At 41.5% G+C, this 18,712-nt stretch overlaps 1 protein-coding gene across 1 annotated transcript in view; it reads left to right on the top strand.

The window, feature by feature from the left end:
• Positions 1-374: 374 nt before the first annotated feature.
• Positions 375-18,712, top strand: part of LOC131239570 (eukaryotic translation initiation factor 3 subunit H) — a 38,897-nt gene continuing 20,559 nt past the window's right edge. Inside the window, exons 1-4 of the mRNA XM_058237337.1 lie at positions 375-522; positions 662-741; positions 15,020-15,136; positions 15,285-15,388. Of these exons, the coding sequence (XP_058093320.1) occupies positions 513-522; positions 662-741; positions 15,020-15,136; positions 15,285-15,388 (311 nt within the window). The 5' untranslated portion in view covers positions 375-512. The remainder of the gene's footprint in view (positions 523-661; positions 742-15,019; positions 15,137-15,284; positions 15,389-18,712) is intronic.

Below are 18,712 nucleotides of genomic sequence, written 5' to 3'. Positions count from 1 at the left end.
CCCAAAGCATCATCCTCATCGAAAACTCATGTGGGACACACCACAGGGAGCAACGTAGAATCACGCCTGAAGTATACACACACGCATGCGCTTGCTCATCTAAATCTTGGAAATGCTTAGAGTTTCAGTGTGGCCCTTCATCCTATGTGGTGCACCTGATCAACGGTCTAGATGACATATGCACAACACGGTGGGCCTCATATTCCATCTCGAATTTTTCTACCGTAGATATCCCCTCCCCATTATACCCCATTTCCCCTCTTTGATACGGTCCACCATTTCGTGCCTTATCCGAAAGTTGAGGGCGATCATCCAATGGACGGCTCGGATGCCAGTCAAATCTCACGGTGGCCCCACACATCTCGAACGTATGTGGCAATTAGAAAACCCGCGTAATAGATCCTTTATAAATCCTCTTCTCCCTCGACTCTCCCCAGACGCAGCTATCTACACGAGTCTACCGAAAACCCAAAGCCCTAAGAAAGCCTCAGCAGAAGAGCTGCTCTCTCACCATGGCCAACCGTCCGTACACTCTTCTCATCTTCTTTTTCTTTCCTTTTCTGATATTTGCCCTTCTCTCTTCTGTTTATTTTCCTTTTTGCTCTTTCTCCTTGAATTTATTTGAAATCTCTCACCCTTCCTTTTTGATATACTACTACAGCTATGGCGCGTTCATTCCTCCAAGCTGCTTCTACGGAGGAGACCGCTTCTCCGTTGCGGGTCGTTCAGATCGAAGGGCTGGTAATTCTTCCCAATTCTCTCTCTCTCTCTCTCTCTCTCTCTCTCTCTCATTAGCATTGATGGGCACTGTCGAATTCGTTGTTGTTGGATGCTATTTTCGCTGTGGTTATAGCGCTCCTAGTTGCATTGGGATGCTTTGATGATTCAATTGATCGATCTGGACCGTCCGTCAGGTCCAGTCGTGTATTTAATGGTCCGCTGTGTAAAATTCACACTGATTGGATGATTCTAACCATGCGACTGACAGCCTATAAAATGGACGCACAGGATCATTTGCATTAAAATAGGCCCAATGGACAAGTTGGGCAATCTATTTGTTGGAGGCCGCAATGGATCGGTTATGCTCACAAGGAATCACTTTTATCAGGCCATCATAACCATCCTATCCATGACTTGAAAAATGAATGGCTATTAAAAAAAGGCCTTCTTATAGATGCCATGGACCAAAATTCACTGATACAACACACCAATATGGCACATGGTTAAGAGATCCAACCCATGCTTCAGCAGGGTTCCACCACTTAGATGCCATGGCCCATAAATCGGGCTGGTCCACTGATCAGGTGGGCCACAGTTCATGAGACAAATGGATGCCTGCAGTTAAAAAGTTTTCTTAAGTCTTTTCCAGCTGTCCATTTGCTTCTAATATTGGAGTCCATCTGATGAGCTTGAGCCTTGGCATCTCACCAATGGGACCCACTTGATGGACAGCTTAGATCTCATGGTGATGTGCCATATTAAGACATCTGAAGGGCGCAGATGGGGATGTCTTATGCATGTGTGCATGATTAACAAACCTCTATCGTAGTGATTTTCTATCAGATTTTAAAGTATTTATCTCCAAGCATAGTCTCTAGTCTCTAAGTCGTACCTTGCTTGTTCATTTGTAGGTATCTTAAGAATTCAGTATGAAAATGTAAAACATGCATGTAAACTTGCACACTCCTGTTAATTTTTTTATCCATTTCTATTTTAAGCAGTTCTTTGAAATGGTTCCTTAGATTAGTTTGTTGTGGAAAAAATCCCTCTTTTAAGGTTGTATCATATGATATAGATTTCTATTGTGGTAACTAAATTGCAACAATCTATTTCCAAATTTAAGACGAGTTAGTATCTTGATATAATGTAATTGGTTTTGTTTCAATTCTAACTTAAAAAATAAAATCAAAGCAACTACTCCTGTGTTGGGACTGGTTATTAACTTTAAACAGAGCATGGTGGATCAGACTTTGGGCATTTCACTTGGTTGGAACTAAATTCTCCAACCAAAATCAATTGGACATCCTAAATCTGTAATTTAGGGTGTGTTTGGTTACTGGTTTTTATATTTCTTGGCTTAGTAATTTCCTGGTTTTCACAAAAAAAAAAAAGAAAAAAGAAAAAGAAAGAAGGAAGTAGTTTGGTTTGCAATTTTTGGTCAATTTTTACATTCTCGAGCTTTTCCTCAAAAGCTTGTCCCAGCTTTTAGCTGGGGAATGGAAACTTAGAGGCTTTTTGGATACATGGATAGCCAGTTGAGTTAAAAAGGGGAATGGAAACTTAGAGGCTTTTTGGATACATGGATAGCCAGTTGAGTTAAAAAAGTCACTGGTCATCTTTTACCATTTTTGGTTCATAAATAAGAATTGGAAAAGTTTTTCCCTTGTTTAATGTTTTAGGATGCATTTCGTTGCCCCAAATATAATGAAATTTCATGATATTCTGCACCAAATTAGACTGATGAATCATGAGATATCATGATATTTGGTGCAACCAAACATACCCTTAACTTTTAACCATAAAGGCACAATTTTTAAAATTTTATTTTATTTGGATTTTTTATAACTACTTCTCTCACACCCTAAACCCTAACACCACCACCACCTTTCAAGCAAATGCATGGTTCAAAATATCTTGTATCAGCTTGATACAATACGTGATACAAGTTTGTATCAGCTTGTCACAAAAAAGAAGAAGACCCATATTAGGCTGTATCGATTGATATATCCATAAAGGCCAACTTTATTTTTATTATTTCAAAATTTCTCTCATTTTTCCTCTTCTTTTTTTATTTCAACCATGGAGGATGCTCAAAAAGTCATTTTAGACTAGATCCAACAATGCAGGTCCATGATCCATTATAGGGCCTAGCATGTGCTAATTTTGGACTGGTTATTTATAGATCCGGGGCCTAAATATTAAGAGCTATAATTTAGGGGGGGATGATATGGGGCTGATTTAAAGATGGGATTGAAGATTTTGAGGATTATTTAATTTTTACTATTATTAGGCTTTTTTTTTTCAAAGATAATGAGATTATATTAAATAGAAAGAAGAAGAAAAAAACAACAAGGGAGGAGGCTGCTGAGATAGCAGATTGGGAATCTAAAAACCTAAAAACAGGAAATCACAATCCTTAATCCCATTAACAAGAACCCCCCATTCTAAAATTATTAAATAGAAAGAAGAAGAAAAAAACAACAAGGGAGGAGGCTGCTGAGATAGCAGATTGGGAATCTAAAAACCTAAAAACAGGAAATCACAATCCTTAATCCCATTAACAAGAACCCCCCATTCTAAAATCAACTTCTTGGCCCTAGACCATACAACTTGGACCGTAGACTGCCTGTCATTAAAGCATCTATGATTCCTTTCCTCCCAAACTGACCACCAAATTATTAGGCTTCTTTTTTTTTCAAAGATAACGAGATTATATTAAATAGAAAGAAGAAAAAAAACAACAAGGGAGGAGGCTGCTGAGATAGCAGATCGGGAATCTAAAAACCTAAAAACAGGAAATCACAATCCTTAATCCCATTAACAAGAACCCCCCATTCTAAAATCAGCTTCTTGGCCCTATACCATACAACTTGGACCGTAGACTGCCTGTCATTAAAGCATCTATCATTCCTTTCCTCCCAAACTGACCACCAAATGGCTAGGATCGCCATCTTCCAAATCCGAGATTTGACTTTACCCAGCTTGAAACCATGCCAATACGCTATCACGTTGGATGAGGATTTTGGCATGCATCCACTGACATTGAACCTGTTGAGGAACTCCACCCAAATTTGAGAGATGGACGGACAATGAACTAGAAGGTGATCCACCGATTCTTCATCTTGCATGCAGCAGAGGCAAATATTGACTATTTGCATGCCCCTTTTTCGCAAGTTGTCAACTGTTAGGATTCGATTCCTACCAGCCAACCAGGCAAAGCAGATGTACTTGGGAGGGGCTGGATACTTCCAGATAAAAGGGACAATAGGGCCCGCTGGGGAGGAGCGAGGGGCTAGGAGAGAATAGAATGATTTTACCGAAAAGATGTTGGATTTGTCCCTTTTCCACAGCAGTCCGTCTGAGGCGGAGAGGACAGGTGCCGTCTTAGAGATGCAATCGAGCAGCTCCACATATTCAGAGACCTCCCAGTCGTGGAGTTTCTTGACACACTTAATTTCCTAGACGATGTTGTCATCCGAACGAGCATAACAACTAGCAACAGAAATAGACTTATCTGGAGCCAGACCATTAATGTTTGGGAATCGGATTTTCTGGGGCTCCTCGCCCACCCATTGGTCTTCCCAAAATCTGATATTTGCTCCATTGCCAAGATCAAAACTGATGTTATTGATTACCGCTTTCTTGGATCGCAGGATTCCTTTCCATATGTAAGAGGCTCTATATGCTGAGGTATTTGCAGTCCACCACCCTCCGGGCGAACTACCATATTTGCCTTTAATTAGGGAGGTCCAGAGAGCACTGCCTTCGTTGCCTAATCTCCAAATCCACTTACCAAGGAGGGCCTGATTCATGGTCTTCAAATTTCTGATGGCACCCCCATCCTGAAAATGTTTACATACTTCTTGCCAGGCAAGCAGGTGCGGCTTATTCTGATTATCCTTTCCACTCCAAAGGAGGTCACGATGCATCTTGTCAATTGTATACAACACCGACATAGGACATCGGAATAGCGACATGAGGTAGATCGGAAGATTTGAGAGGGCTGATTTAATGAGGGTCATACGACCTCACATCGACAGGTATTGGCACTTCCATCCAGCTAAATATTTTTGGAATTTAATCACGATCTTGTCCCACATTAATTTCGGAGGCGGGCTAAAAGCAAGGGGGAGGCTCACAAAAGTGGAAGGAAAAGACACTGCTGGACAGCCTAAAGTATCAGCGAACACGGAAAGCTCTGATTCAAAGAGATTAACACCGTAGATTTTTGACTTGGCCAAATTCACTCTTAGCCCCGAAACAGCCTCAAAGCAACGGAGAGTCGTGCGGAGGTTTTCAATGCACGTCGGGTCTGCTTTTGAGAGGGTGAGGGTATCGTCGGCAAACTGGATGTGAGAAATAGGTGTAGGAACGCCGGGCATCTCTATGCCTTTGAGGAGTCCGCGGCCTGACCCCGAAGCAACATCTGCGACAGAGCCTCTCCAACCAGAAGAAAGAGGAGCAGGGACAAAGGATCGCCTTGCCGAATGCCTCTCGAACTGTTAAAAAAACCTTGAGGAGTGCCGTTGAGAAGAATTGAAAAGTGGGCTGACCCTATGCATTCTTTGATCCAACTCCTCCACTTGTCCCCAAAACCCATTCGGCCCATCATGTAATGGAGGAATTTCTATTTGACATGGTCATAAGCCTTCTCGACATCTAACTTGCAAAAGATGCTCTTGGCTCCAAACTTGTGGCAAGAATGAAGGATCTCATTTTCAATCAGCGCACAGTCCACAATCTGTCTACCCCTGATGAACACATTCTGATCTTTGGATATTAATTTCCCCATAACTTTGGCTAATCTGATCGACAGAATTTTGGCCAGAATTTTATATGGGCCCTCAATCAGGCTAATGGGCCGAAAATAAAAAAAAGAGCTTGCTCCTCAACCTTTGGGATTAAGGTGATGAAAGACGCACCTAGGCCTTTGGATAGCCTTTCCCTGTGATGGAATTCATGTAAAAAATCCATAATATCGTGACAGATGTTCTCCCAAAAGGTTTGGAAGAAGATCATGGGAAAACCATCAGGACCAGGGGATTTGTCATTGGCCAACGAGTCCACTCCTGCTTTGGCTTCTTTAGAAAATGGAGCCTCCAGGAGGTTTGCCTCTGATTCGTCAAGGGAATTGAAAGAGATGCCATTGAGGTTGGGCCTGTTCCACCCTTCAAAAGAGAGGAGGGATTTGAAGTGGCGAATTGTGTGCTCTGCTATCTCTTGTTTATCGTCTGTTTGAACTCCATCTACTGTGATGCTGAGAATTGCTTTGGCTCGGGCATGCATGTTTGCTAGGCAATGAAAATATCTAGTGTTTCTGTCCCCTTCTGCTATCCATCTTGATCTCGATTTCAGTTTCCATGAAATTTCGTCCTCCAATGCCCTGACGGAAATGGATTGAATGACTTGGATATGCATGTTTAGCCTTTGTAGAGACATGAATCCTCCTTCGGCCTTAGAGTCGATGGTTTGAAGTTCCGTGAATAGAGCTTTCGAATTAGCCTGTCTTTTGCAGAACTCTTCTTCTTTCCATTCTTTGAGCCTGTCCTTGAGAAGTCTAAGCTTGCATAGAAGCCTATGCCTAGCAAAGCCTTCTACTATAAAGGTGAACCACCACTCTACTATTTTCTAACAAAGGCCTTCGACCTTAAGCGACGACGAATTGAAATGGAAGGGTTTGGGGCCCCAGTTGTCCTCTTCCATCCTCAGTAGAATCGGGCAATGGTCTGACGTCGTCCTAAGAAGGGCCAGCTGAGAAGCAGTTGGGAGTGCCTCCAGCCAATCCGTAGAGAGGAGGAATCTGTCCAACCTCAACTGGATTTGATCCCTTCGCCTATTCGACTAGGTGTATCTAGCCCCTGACATCGGGAGATTGACCAACTCCTGGGATTGAATCCAGTCTGAGAAAGCTAGCTGTTGACACTCTTCTGTGGCGAGAATGCTCCGTAGCGAATCGGACCACATTGAAGTCACCTACAAAACAACAAGGACCAGTGAAAGATTGTCTAACGGTAGACAATTCAACCCAAAAAGCTGGTCTGAGCGAGTCCTCATTTGGGCCATAGACCGTAGCAATGAGACAGCGGAAACTAGAGGACTTATCTTGAAGAATAATCGATGCCGAGAAGACTCCTATGGAGGATGACTGGACTTCCCACTTGGAGGACTCCAGGCAATGAGAATGCCACCCGACGAACCAGAGGCATCCAACGTCACTCACTCAGCATCTTTAGCCTTCCATATCGATTCTAGCAACCCATCTTTGAATATGGGAACTTTGGTTTCCTGAAGACATATTATGTCCGGGTCCTTCCTACCGATAGATTCCTTTATCAAGCGTCGTTTTTGCTTTTAGCCCACCCCCTCACATTCTAGGAGATAATTCTCATTGGGGCATAGAGCTTCCTCAGTTCCCCTTTCGACCTTGTCTTGCACTGGCTGCTACTAGGAGCCTTGGACTCGGTTGCAGGCTCTTGAGTTCCCTGTTGCTAATGGATTTGTAGACTTGTTTGGAAGGAGTTTTGGGGGATGGGAGTGGTCTTCCTCTATTTTCAATATATTGGAACAGAGCAACGTAATCTTCATCTCTGTCTCTGAACGACAGTCCGAGGGATCTGCCGACATGGCCTACAACGTCTCTAATCCATTGCTTATTATGGATCGATTCAAATAATTCCTCTCTGCTTTTATCAGACTTGGAGATCAGTGCAACAGATTCCTGTTGGAGGTGAGGGTAGTCCATGTGCATCTACAGGGGCTCAGCCATGATCACATCATCTGGTAAGGCTTCCTGAAAAAGAGTAATGGGGCCTAGATCGGCTCAGTCCTTGGATTGAGGAATGGAGATGGCTAGAGATGTAGGAAGCGAAGAGAACACCTGGGATTCTGAGAATCGGCTCTCTGCCTCTTCCCCTCTTGAGTAGTCCTTGCCCATCGCTGAAGGGGAGTGATGTCTGGTTATTAGGGGGGGTAATGGATGCTGGAGTTGGGGAAGGAGAGTTGATTTGGGTACGGGTATAGTACATATGGTGTCGGGCTTGGGAATGCTGGAGTTGGGGAAGGAGAGTTGATTTGGGTACGGGTATAGTACATATGGTGTCGGGCTTGGGAACAACTTTTGGGGCAGAGGAAATAGGATTTAGGCAGATCCGGGTTGAGAAGTGGCCCGAATCACTAGACCCGATATCATCTAAAGAGGTTAGATGCCGACTGTTCGGTCTTGAGGCCACGTAGATAGGTGCGAAGTCCGCTACTACTTACCCAGCGTCCACGTGTCTTAATCCCATTGAACCGGAGTCTGTGGCATCAGTTCGCCTCGAAAAGCGCTGTGCTAAGGAGTGACGTGGCTCCATTTGCTCCGCCCCCGTGTGTAGCTCAGCCGATCTGTCGCTTCGCGGGCCCATCTGGTGATACGGCTGCATTGCATGTAGGCCACGCGACGAAGAATCCGACTCCCACGGTTGCTTTCCTCTGAAGCAAGAGACGCCGTCTGCAGAGTGCATCGCCTCACCCTCTGCGATATTGCCACGTACCCCTTTGTCTGTCGAGATGCAGACGCGTTCATCAATGCTGGCTGAGGGATTGATATGAGACGCTACTGGTGGTCCACTGGAGCATGGAAGGCAAGTTCCTTCAGCATCCGTCTTCTCCGATCCAGGTTTCGGAACCTGTTGTAAGGTGTCCCTAGCTCTCCAAAGATCACCCCATGTGGGATGAGCGGTCCTTGGCTGCTCCTTTTGCATCGGGAGTTTCAATTGACGATTATCTACCATAACCAGCAGATGAGGAGGCAGGGGAGAACCCTTCTTCCTCCTTACGCGAGCTCTGATGACACCCACTTCCACACCTAATTTCGTTTTTTAATCGATCTCAAGCAGTGAACCCAGACAGGACACTGCCGAAATTAGGAATTCTTCATACCAGCATTCTAATGGTATATTCCAGATCAGGACCCACACATTCTCCATCCCGAATATGGAATACTCATCCCAACCCATAACTCTAATAACCAGACCATAAGAGTGCAGGTGGCCCGCCATAGTAAGCATCTCATGGTTAAGGCCAACGCATACCTTGACCCAGAGTTCGTTGAATCCCAAAGGCTTGATAATATAGTTTTCAGGATGAAACCCCGTACAATCGCTAATCCACTCTTTAACTTGCTGGATAGTTGCTTCTTCCTTGGTTATAATAACCACCGTAGTCGCCAGATCTTTCCTTGCTTGATTAAAGCTTTCCTGGTTAACAGAGATGACAAACTCCGTCTGAGCTGCCTTATCCTCTACACAGGTTGGTCCCGTGGATATGCTGGGTTTGACGGTTGATGTACGGGAGTTTTTTGGGGGGTCTTTTGGAGGCTCTCTAAGGGGAGGGTTGCCACTGAGAAGAACATCTTTGAATGATTGCCCCTCCGATATCCCTGGTTGGGAGCTAGAAGGGATATTGATATGGTCCTTCTTGGATTTCGATGAGGAAGCTTTCCTGTTTTGGTCTCTGAAGCGAGGCCCGAATTGAGCTTGCTGCACTAGCAACGACACCCCCCCAAATCTCACGCCATGCAACATTTCTACTGCTCTGGCTAGCTCAGTTTCTGAGCTCATACAAACGAGGGCAAAGCCTCGGTAGGCTCCATTACTTCTGTCTCTTGTCATCACAACGTCCATTACGGCCCCCCACGGCCGAAGACCCTCGAGATGTTGATCGGTAACCAACCAGCTAGATAACCTTTGACGAAGAGGGTAGGGTAGGAGTATCTCTTGCTTTCGACTGTTGTTGTCGTCCTCTGATTGTGCTTCCTACCTGAGACCACTCTCCATCCATTATTACCGATGTTATCTGAATCTGCATCGCCTTCCTCAACTTCGTCTAGAGCTTCCTATCTTTCAGCTGCTTTTCCTTTGCTATGTTCGCCTTTTCCTGCTGTGAATCTTGGTTCTACTGTCGTACCTTCATCGTTTCTCCTTGAACCTCGCGAGGTCGACATAGTCGACATCGTCGCTAATCTTTTCTTTAATTTTTAAGTGAGAAAATAGGAAGTTGCTGAGTTTGACTGGCAAGGGTCTTAGCTCTCACATTCCCTACTATTACTAGGCCTTTAATATCTTAGGTAGATTAGATTGATTTAAAGTCAACTATGATTGATTTGAAATCAATCTTTTATTTAGGGGATCCTCATTAAAGATTCATTTTGGGTGGGGGTTTCGAGATGAGCATTCCAAATTTTCTAAGTGTGAGTTTTTCTTAAGATTGTAAGAAGAAGCTTGATGTTAATAAAATTTTTCCTCCCTCTCTACTCCATTATTCTTGTGGGTGTACTCTTATCCATTTCTTTGCAATCTGGGTGTTGAGATCTCATTGACTTGATAACCGGGTTGCATTATTTTGGTACCAAAGTGGGTTATCTTTGAGGATTTTCGATTCTACATCATCTCCTAATGGCTTCAAAAGAAATAGTACGTGAAGCATTTGTATAAGTAACCTAATTAATCTGCGTACTCATAAAGCGAGTAGATTAACTCATGCATACGACATATAATCTGACGAATAAAATTGGAGTTCTTCGATGTTGTGGGAATCTGGAGACTGAAGTTAGAACATGTGGACACATAAGGGAAGGTCCTGCCAAGGTTCTAGCCAACAAAGGGCGGACCTAGCTTGTGAAAACACCAATGATCAAATCCTTCAACATTGCAATGTGATTGAGAGCCCATAATTAAGGTAGAAATTCTGAAATCCCATGGTCGTTTGGTTGTTGACAACCTCATCGATTGCCAAGTGGAAAAAGGTGTTCGAGTATAAGAAAATCGGGGATAATCGGAAGGTTAAGTTAGTAGCTATGAAGTTTTCCGATCATGCGTTAGCGTGTTAGGACGAACTCCAAGCTGAACGAATTCATCAAGGTAAGGAGAAAGTAAATTTAGGAAAAGTTATAAAAGAAGTTCCTACTTGCGATTTATGCTTGTGACCTGTATCAAAGATATAATAATAACAATCTATGTCAAGGGAACAAATCGGTAAATGAATACACTGATGAGTTCCATACATCGAAATTGCGGTATCATGAGTATGAAGATATATAAAGAAGGTGACATAGTTATGGTTTATCTTTGCAAAGAAAGGTTTCTAAGAGGAAATTACAACAAACTTAAGTATAAGAAGATTAGTCCATGCCGAGTCAAAAGGAAGTTGGGTGACAATGCCTATGAGGTCGAGCTACCAGATGACTTAGATATCTCACCGACTTTCAATATGGTATATTTGTTCGAGTACCATATTGAGGTGTCTGATGTGCAAGATGAAGTCGTTATCAACACGGACAAACAACTCCCAAGGAAAAAAGAATGAAGAAGTTGAACAAGTCGACAGATACCATTCTTATTCCTTTTGTTTCTTTGTTCTTTCTGCTTTGGCTATTTGCCAGGCAGTCTTTTAATAAAATTATTCATAGCCCTTCAAAATAAAAAGAAGAAAAAAGATAACATTCTTATCAGAGAATGGTTTGATACACCATTATGTACAAATCCGTGCCAAGTTGGTTGACTTTTAGTAGGTCAAGTCGACTGACAACATTCTTGTCAAAGAATGGTCTGATATACCATTACATACATATGCATAACACAAAAATGGTAAATTGTTGAATTTATCTCTTTTTCATTTTCCTGATACATGTACCCCAATTTTTGGCTTAGAATGAATTGGCCTATAATGATACATGGCCTATATTGTATTGTGGCTAGGCTGATGCTCCCACCAATACTGACCTTCAACCCACAATGCCTATTTTGTATTTTGGCCAGCCTGATGCTCCTACAAAACTGACATTCAAACCATATGCAAGTAGGATTGTAGGCGGCCAGCTGGCAACCAGATTTCAATACCCCTCTCTATCTACACACAAACACACATTGTACAGCTGTCCCACCCAGTGTTCGAAATATCGATACTATCGGCCGATATATCGGCCGATATTATCGTTATCGCACCCCTGCGAGACGAAACCCTCCCGATAACCCCCGGAAGATACCAAAAAACCCAAAATTCAGATATCGGCCGATATATCGTCGATATCGCACGATATATCGTCGGTATCGCCACAACCGACCATTAAAAGCTACGTATATGTGAAGAATCATTAAAAAAAAAATCAGAAAAAAATGAAAGAAATCGGAGAGTACCTGTAAGCCGCAGCGAAGATCGATGATCGGAGGTGGGAATTTTTCCGAGATTCCGGCGAAAAATCAGGCAGGATTGAGGAAACCTCGCCGCGAACGTTGCTTCGGAACGCATGCTTTCGTGCGTGAAGGAGAGGGAATGCAAAGGAGAGGGGCGCGGATGGGCGAAAATGGAGCGCGCGGATAGGTTAAAATGAGATGGTGACACGTACTGAGTTACTCGGTACACTCTCATCGTACTGACTCAACTCTGTTGGGCCCACTGTGAATTCATGTGGTTTATCCACACCGTCCATACATTTTTCCAGATCATTTTATGGGTTGAGCCCAAAAATGAAGTATATCAAAAGCTCAAGTACACCATACCAAAGGAAACAATGGAAGTACTGATTTCCACCGTTGAAACATTTCTAAGGCCCCCAGTGATGTTTATTTGTCATCCAAACTGTTCATAAGATCACGCAGGCATGGATGAATGGAAAACACAAATATCATCTTGATCTAAAACTTCTGTGGGCCCCGAGAAGTTTTCAACGGTAGACTTCAATTCACACTATTTCAGGTGGTGTGGTCCACTTAAAATTTGGATATGATTAAATTTTGGTTTAAAGCCATAAAATTATATGATAAAGCTGATGTATAGAGTTGATACAGTGCATGAATGATAGTGGGACCCACATAACTTGGTGACGCAATGTGCCCCGTCAATGACGGGCCTGGAATTGCGTACTAAATGTAGCACGCTCTTATCTTACTGAGTAAACTCTGTTGGGCCCACCGTGATTGTATGTGGTTTATCCACGCCGTCCATCCGTTTTTATTGATCATTTTAGGTGTTGAGCCCAAAATTAAACCATATCCACAACTCAAGTGGACCACATTACAGGAAACAGTGTTGAATGAGCATTGACCATTAAAAACGTTTTGGGAGCCATAAAAGCTTTGGATCAACCTGATATTTATTTCTTCCCTTCATCTGGGTCTTTAGGACCCAATCAACAGATGATATCAAATAAATAGTACAGTGGGCCTTAGGAGGATTTTAATGGTGGATATCCAATCATTATTGTTTTCCTGTGGTGTGGTCCACCTATGATTTACATCCTATAATTTTTTGTATCAATCCTAAAATGATCATCAAAAATGGATTAACGGAATGGATGAAACAAATACATTATGGTGGGGCCAACAGAGCACCAACCAACATTTAATGCTTTGTGCATTTTAATGCAACCATGCTTATTATTTGGTGTGGTCCACTTGAGCGTTGGATCAGCCTCATTTTTGTGCTCATGCCTTAAGATAACCTAAGAAAAGGGATTGACTGCTTGGATGTATAGATACATCACGGTGGGCCCACCCACAGAATGGCCTGTTCGAAGTTAGGGACGGGCGGGGCTAGTACGCAATCCGCGTCCGGACGCGGAAGATAGGTTGCGTGCAAGACTGGCTACTGAAGTGACGCACCAAGTTCTGTGGGGCACACCATGATTAATGTGTTGTATCTACACCGTCTATACATTTGCCTATATCATTTTAAGGCATGAGACAGAATGAGTCAGATCCAAATCTGGAGTGGACCCCACCACAGAAAACAGTGGGGAGAGGGACGCCCACTGTTGAAACCTTCCTAAGGTCCACTATGATGTTTATCTGAGATCCAACCTGTTTATAAGTTAAGATAGACATGAAAGAAGGGAAAAAACAAATTTCAGCTTGATTGAAAACTTTTGTGGCCCTTAGAAATTTTTAATGGTGGGCGTCCCTTCTCCACTGTTTTTTGTGGTGGGGTCCACTCGAGCTTTGGATCTGACTCATTCTTTTTCTCATGGCCTAAAATGATATCTCCAAATGGATGGACGGTGTGGATACAACACACATCATGGTGGGCCCTATAGAACTCGGTGACGTCACTTCAGGGTCCGCCATGTCATTTATTTTCCATCTGATATGCTGCAAATGTAAAATCCACCGTTCATCCGGTAATCCGTACATAGAAAAGTTGCCTGATTAAAAAACTATGGTATGCCACACCAATGGGAGGAATGTAAAACTGCTTCCAAATTGAGATGGAGATGATGATTATGAGCCACCACACAACTTTATGTGGGTCTAGAGCACAACTAGTCCCCATTATTAATATGTATATTTCTCAAAATTTACTTCTTTAGTTTTTCTTTTGCTTTTCAATGAATTGGTTGTGTTTTCATACATGACTATGATATATTTATAAATATCATGCATCCAATTTAAATATAATTGCATTAGTTCAACTAAACATCGCATAACTTAGGACCCTATACAAAGGAAACTTATTATGTGCATATTTTTTTTGAGATGTTATAATTTAAAAGTGTGTATTAATGGCTTTTTTAACAATCTCCAGAGTTTCATTAAAAATTTCAATCATTTCCTCAATGTTTCCCCATGTTTCCCAAAAAGTGCGATAAATTATGCGATACAAACGATATATCCCTTGCGATAACCGATACGTATCTGTATCCCAAGGGTGCGATACCGATATTTCGAACACTGGTCCCACCGACCATACAACTGTCTAGACCCCCCCCCCCCCAAAAAAAATAAAATAATAATAATAATAATAACAATATAAATAAATAAATAAATAAAGGTTCTAGATCAACTGTGTTTACCAGACTTCGTTAGAAATTTGTACATAATAAACCTTTATTTCTTGTTCTGACCTTATTTTACTAATTCCTGTATCCAATCAGCCTCTTGGGTAGTTGAAACAGAATTTTAGACTTGCTCCCATGTTTCCCTAGGAAACCTAGTGTTTCAACTAAACAAAATTTAATAGCCATTACCAGAAATTACTAGGCCAACTCTTGCATTCCTCAGGGAATGAATTCCCCAGGCAACAACTAAACATGCACTTGAAGAAGTTGCAAGAACCAATCACTGCAGTGGAACCTAACAGAGATGGGTACTAAAAGGTTGTAAGTTTGGAATTGTCCTCTGCACTTACTAGAGTGGTTAAACTAAGAAATTCATATTTCGAATGGCTTACATGCAAGGCATGTTCTTGTCAGCTCCTCGTGTTTTAGGAATGCTGGATTATATGAGAGCATTCTCAAAATTCTCCTTTGGTATTTTATGCATTACAGGTTATTTTGAAGATTATCAAACACTGCAAGGAGTTTTCGCCTGCTCTAGTTACAGGACAACTTTTGGGATTGGATGTTGGTAGTGTTCTTGAGGTTACCAACTGTTTCCCCTTCCCGGTATGCGAAGCTATCCTATTTTGTTCTAGAGTTGGTAGTGTTCTTGGAGTGCACATATTACTTCAAATCTGTCTCATTGTGGAAGCTGCCTTTTTCTCCTCTTCAATGTTCATGCTGTCCTTTTATAAAAAAAATTTAAACATCACAGATTCGAGAAGAGGATGAGGAAATTGAAGCAGATGGGGCTAATTATCAGCTTGAAATGATGAGATGCTTGAGAGAGGTCAATGTTGATAATAACACGGTTGGTTGGTAAGTTCTCTTTTACATATCAATATGCCTTACAATTGATTTATTACCACAATAAACATGTCTAAGATTCTATTTCGACTCTTTTAACTTCTCCAATATTTGATAGCTTGGAGGGTTTCAAAACACAGTGGTTTGGACACCTTAAAAAAAAAAAAAAAAAAATTTGCTAAGTTTCATTCAGAAGAACGAAGAAAGTGGTTTGGACACCATCATCTAATTGCTAGTGATCTTGGGTTGGAACATGTTATTGTCCTTTGAATCTGTCGTTAAATAAATTGTATTTAGGTCTTAATTGCCAGGTTCCATTGTTTCCCACAAGCAACTTTTGCATTCAATAGTCATGCAAGTGGTTACTGGATGCAGAAGCACAAGCAGTAAAAAATTTACAGATATTATTTTAGAGAATGAAGAATCTAGGATTTGCAATATTCTTGGACAGGAGTGATGCTGAGGGTACAATAAATGGGTGCACTTAGGGTGCGCATGAATGGAAAGATAGGGAGGGGATGCGTGTGTGTTTGTGTGCATGCGGAGGATGGAGCATAGGACCAGGTCAGCCCTATCCTGTTGAACAATGTGTGGCATGCAACACTACATGTTCAACATGCAAATTCCTTTAAACTAAGAGAAACTCATCTAAGGTACACCCTTTCCCAGTCATTACAAGGACCGCGAAATTATCAAGTCTCTCTAAAGGATAGAGCATTTGTGCCGAATGACCAACAAATACCGTGGTGTAGAATTATGATGGATATGCATGATCTTTATTTAGTGATTTACATACAAATCGTTGCTTGGGTTGTTCATTCGAGCTTGTTACATTCCAATCCATGCCATGGTTGGAAAACTCTCCAAGTTGACTCGTGGCTCTTCCTAGTTGTCCCATTTCTTGAGCAAAACTGAGCAAAAAAAGTCAGAAGACTCAGGGCCTGTTTGTTAACACTGAATTTTTGTACTTAACGCGGAATTTAGAAAATATTCCATGTTTAGTGGTGTTTGTTAACGCATAAGAAGGAAAGCGTTCCACGATTTTATGTTGAAAATTTTCCGTGATGGGAGTCTAGCTTAATGGGGAATGGAGAATAAGCTCTGTGATTATTATTATTTTTTAATCCAAAATTATCCTTTGTGAAAGAGATTTTCTTCTTTGCGTTGTACACATCCCAACTTTTAATATAGGGCACTTCTTTGAGCCCACCACGATGTATGTGTTTCATCCATTTTTAAATATCATTTTAGGGCTTGATACCAAAAATGAAAGTAATATAAACCTCAGGTGGACCACACCACAGGAAAACAATAGTGATTGGATATCCACCATTAAAATTCTCCTAAGGCCCAATGTACTGTTTATTTGACATCCAATCCGTTGATTAGGTCATATAGACCCAGATGAATGGAAAAAACAAAGAGAAGCTTGATCCAAAACTTTTATGGCCCCTAAAAAGTTTTTAATGGTCGACGTTCATTTAACACTGTTTTCCTGTAATGTGGTTCACTTGAGATTGGGATATTCCTCATTTTTGGTCTCATACCATAAAATGATCTAGAAACATAGATGGACGGCATATATGAAACACATACATCATGGTGGGGCCCACATAGCACTGACCACCAGCCATTGGCTGGTGGCATGGGAGTAGCCAATCTGTTGCTGCGGACGCAGATTGGATACTAACAGGTTGAGTAGCGAGACTCGCCACTAAAGTGACGTCACCAAGTTATGTGGGCCCCATCATAATATATGTTTTGTATCCACGTCGTCCATCCATTTGGAAATATAATTTTAGGTAAAGATTGAAAGAATGAGTCAAATCCAAAGCTTCAGTGGACCTCACCACAGAAAACAGTGGGGAGAGTGACGCCCACCTTTAAAAACTTAAACGGGCCACAAAAGTTTTTGATCAAGCTGATATTGGTTTCATGTCTGTGTTAACTTGTGAACAGGTTGGATTTCAAATAAAAATTACGATGAGCCTTAGGAAGGCTTCAACGGTAATCTCCCCACTGTTTTTTGTGGTGGGGTCAACTACATATTTGGATCTACCTCAGTTTTAAATCATGCCCTAAAATAAAATCTCCAAATAGATGGACTGTGTAGATAAAGCACATACATCATAGTGGGGCCCACATACATCATAGTGGGCCCATAGAACTTGGTGACGTCACTTTGATAGCGAATCTCGCTATTCAACCTGTCAGTAGCTAATCCGTGTCCAAGTAGGATGTGGATTGGCTGGGGTACCTCACACCAGCTATATAGTTGCTCTATTGATGTCAGAAAGTTCTGTGGGTCCCATCATGAGGTATGTGTTATATCTAAACCGTCCATCCATTTGGCGAGCTCGTATTAAGGCCTGAGACTAAAAATAAGACATCAAACTATCAAGTGGACCACACTGCAAAAAAGCAGCGGGGGATTGAATGTCTACCATTGAAATCCTTTTTGGGGTCACAGAAGTTTTGGATCAATATGATTTTTTTTCCTCTTCATACAGTTATTTGTGAACTTATGAACATATTGGATGGAAAATAAACGTAATGGTTTGGATAGCATTAAGTGAGCATCGTTGAAGCATTTTTATGGCTATAAAAGTTTTGTATCAAGCTAGATTTTAGGTGTTTTCACTTCATCCAATTGGGAATGACCTTATAAATGGTTTGGATAGCATATAAACATCAAGGTGGGCCTTATTTGAAGGTTTTGTTGCTACTGGTGGTTTACCCTACACGACACATAGTGACAATCTTCCCGCTAAGAGGAATTGAGGGCATTATGAATAATGATATTTTAGTTTTCTATTAAGTATTTTAGTTTATTTGAATTAAATATAATGATTTTATTTTCATTTAATAAAAAATAATTTCTTTATAATGTAAAACATTTCCAAACGGGAGATAGGGACAAATGTGTCAAATTAACATATTTCAGACGTTAAATTAACATATTTCAGACGTTTAAGATGTTTGTTAACAAACAGGTTGTTTCAAATTCAGTACTTAATTTTCAGACTTAAGCCATAATTATCAAACAAGTTTTTTGACTTCAGATTTCAGATTTCAGATTCAGGCTTTAAATTTCAGATTCAGTCTTTAGACTTCAGATTTAACAAACGGGGCCTCACCCTATACCAAAAGGGGTCTGACTCTAGCAGTTCTGTTGATTTTATTATGTGATTCGGTGACTGTCCCTGGTCAAAAGAAACTTGTGATGAGTCATGCCATCCTTATTCTACTGCAAAACTCAACACAGTCTAGTCATACTGGTTAAATTGTGGCTCGACATTTTTAAAATATTCTCAGTTCTCACTGGTAAACTAATAT

The sequence above is a fragment of the Magnolia sinica genome, chromosome 3 (assembly GCF_029962835.1).
Source record: "Magnolia sinica isolate HGM2019 chromosome 3, MsV1, whole genome shotgun sequence".
Lineage (NCBI taxonomy): Eukaryota > Viridiplantae > Streptophyta > Magnoliopsida > Magnoliales > Magnoliaceae > Magnolia > Magnolia sinica.
Note: the sequence above shows the minus strand (reverse complement) of the source record. Positions and strands in the feature narration are given on the sequence as shown.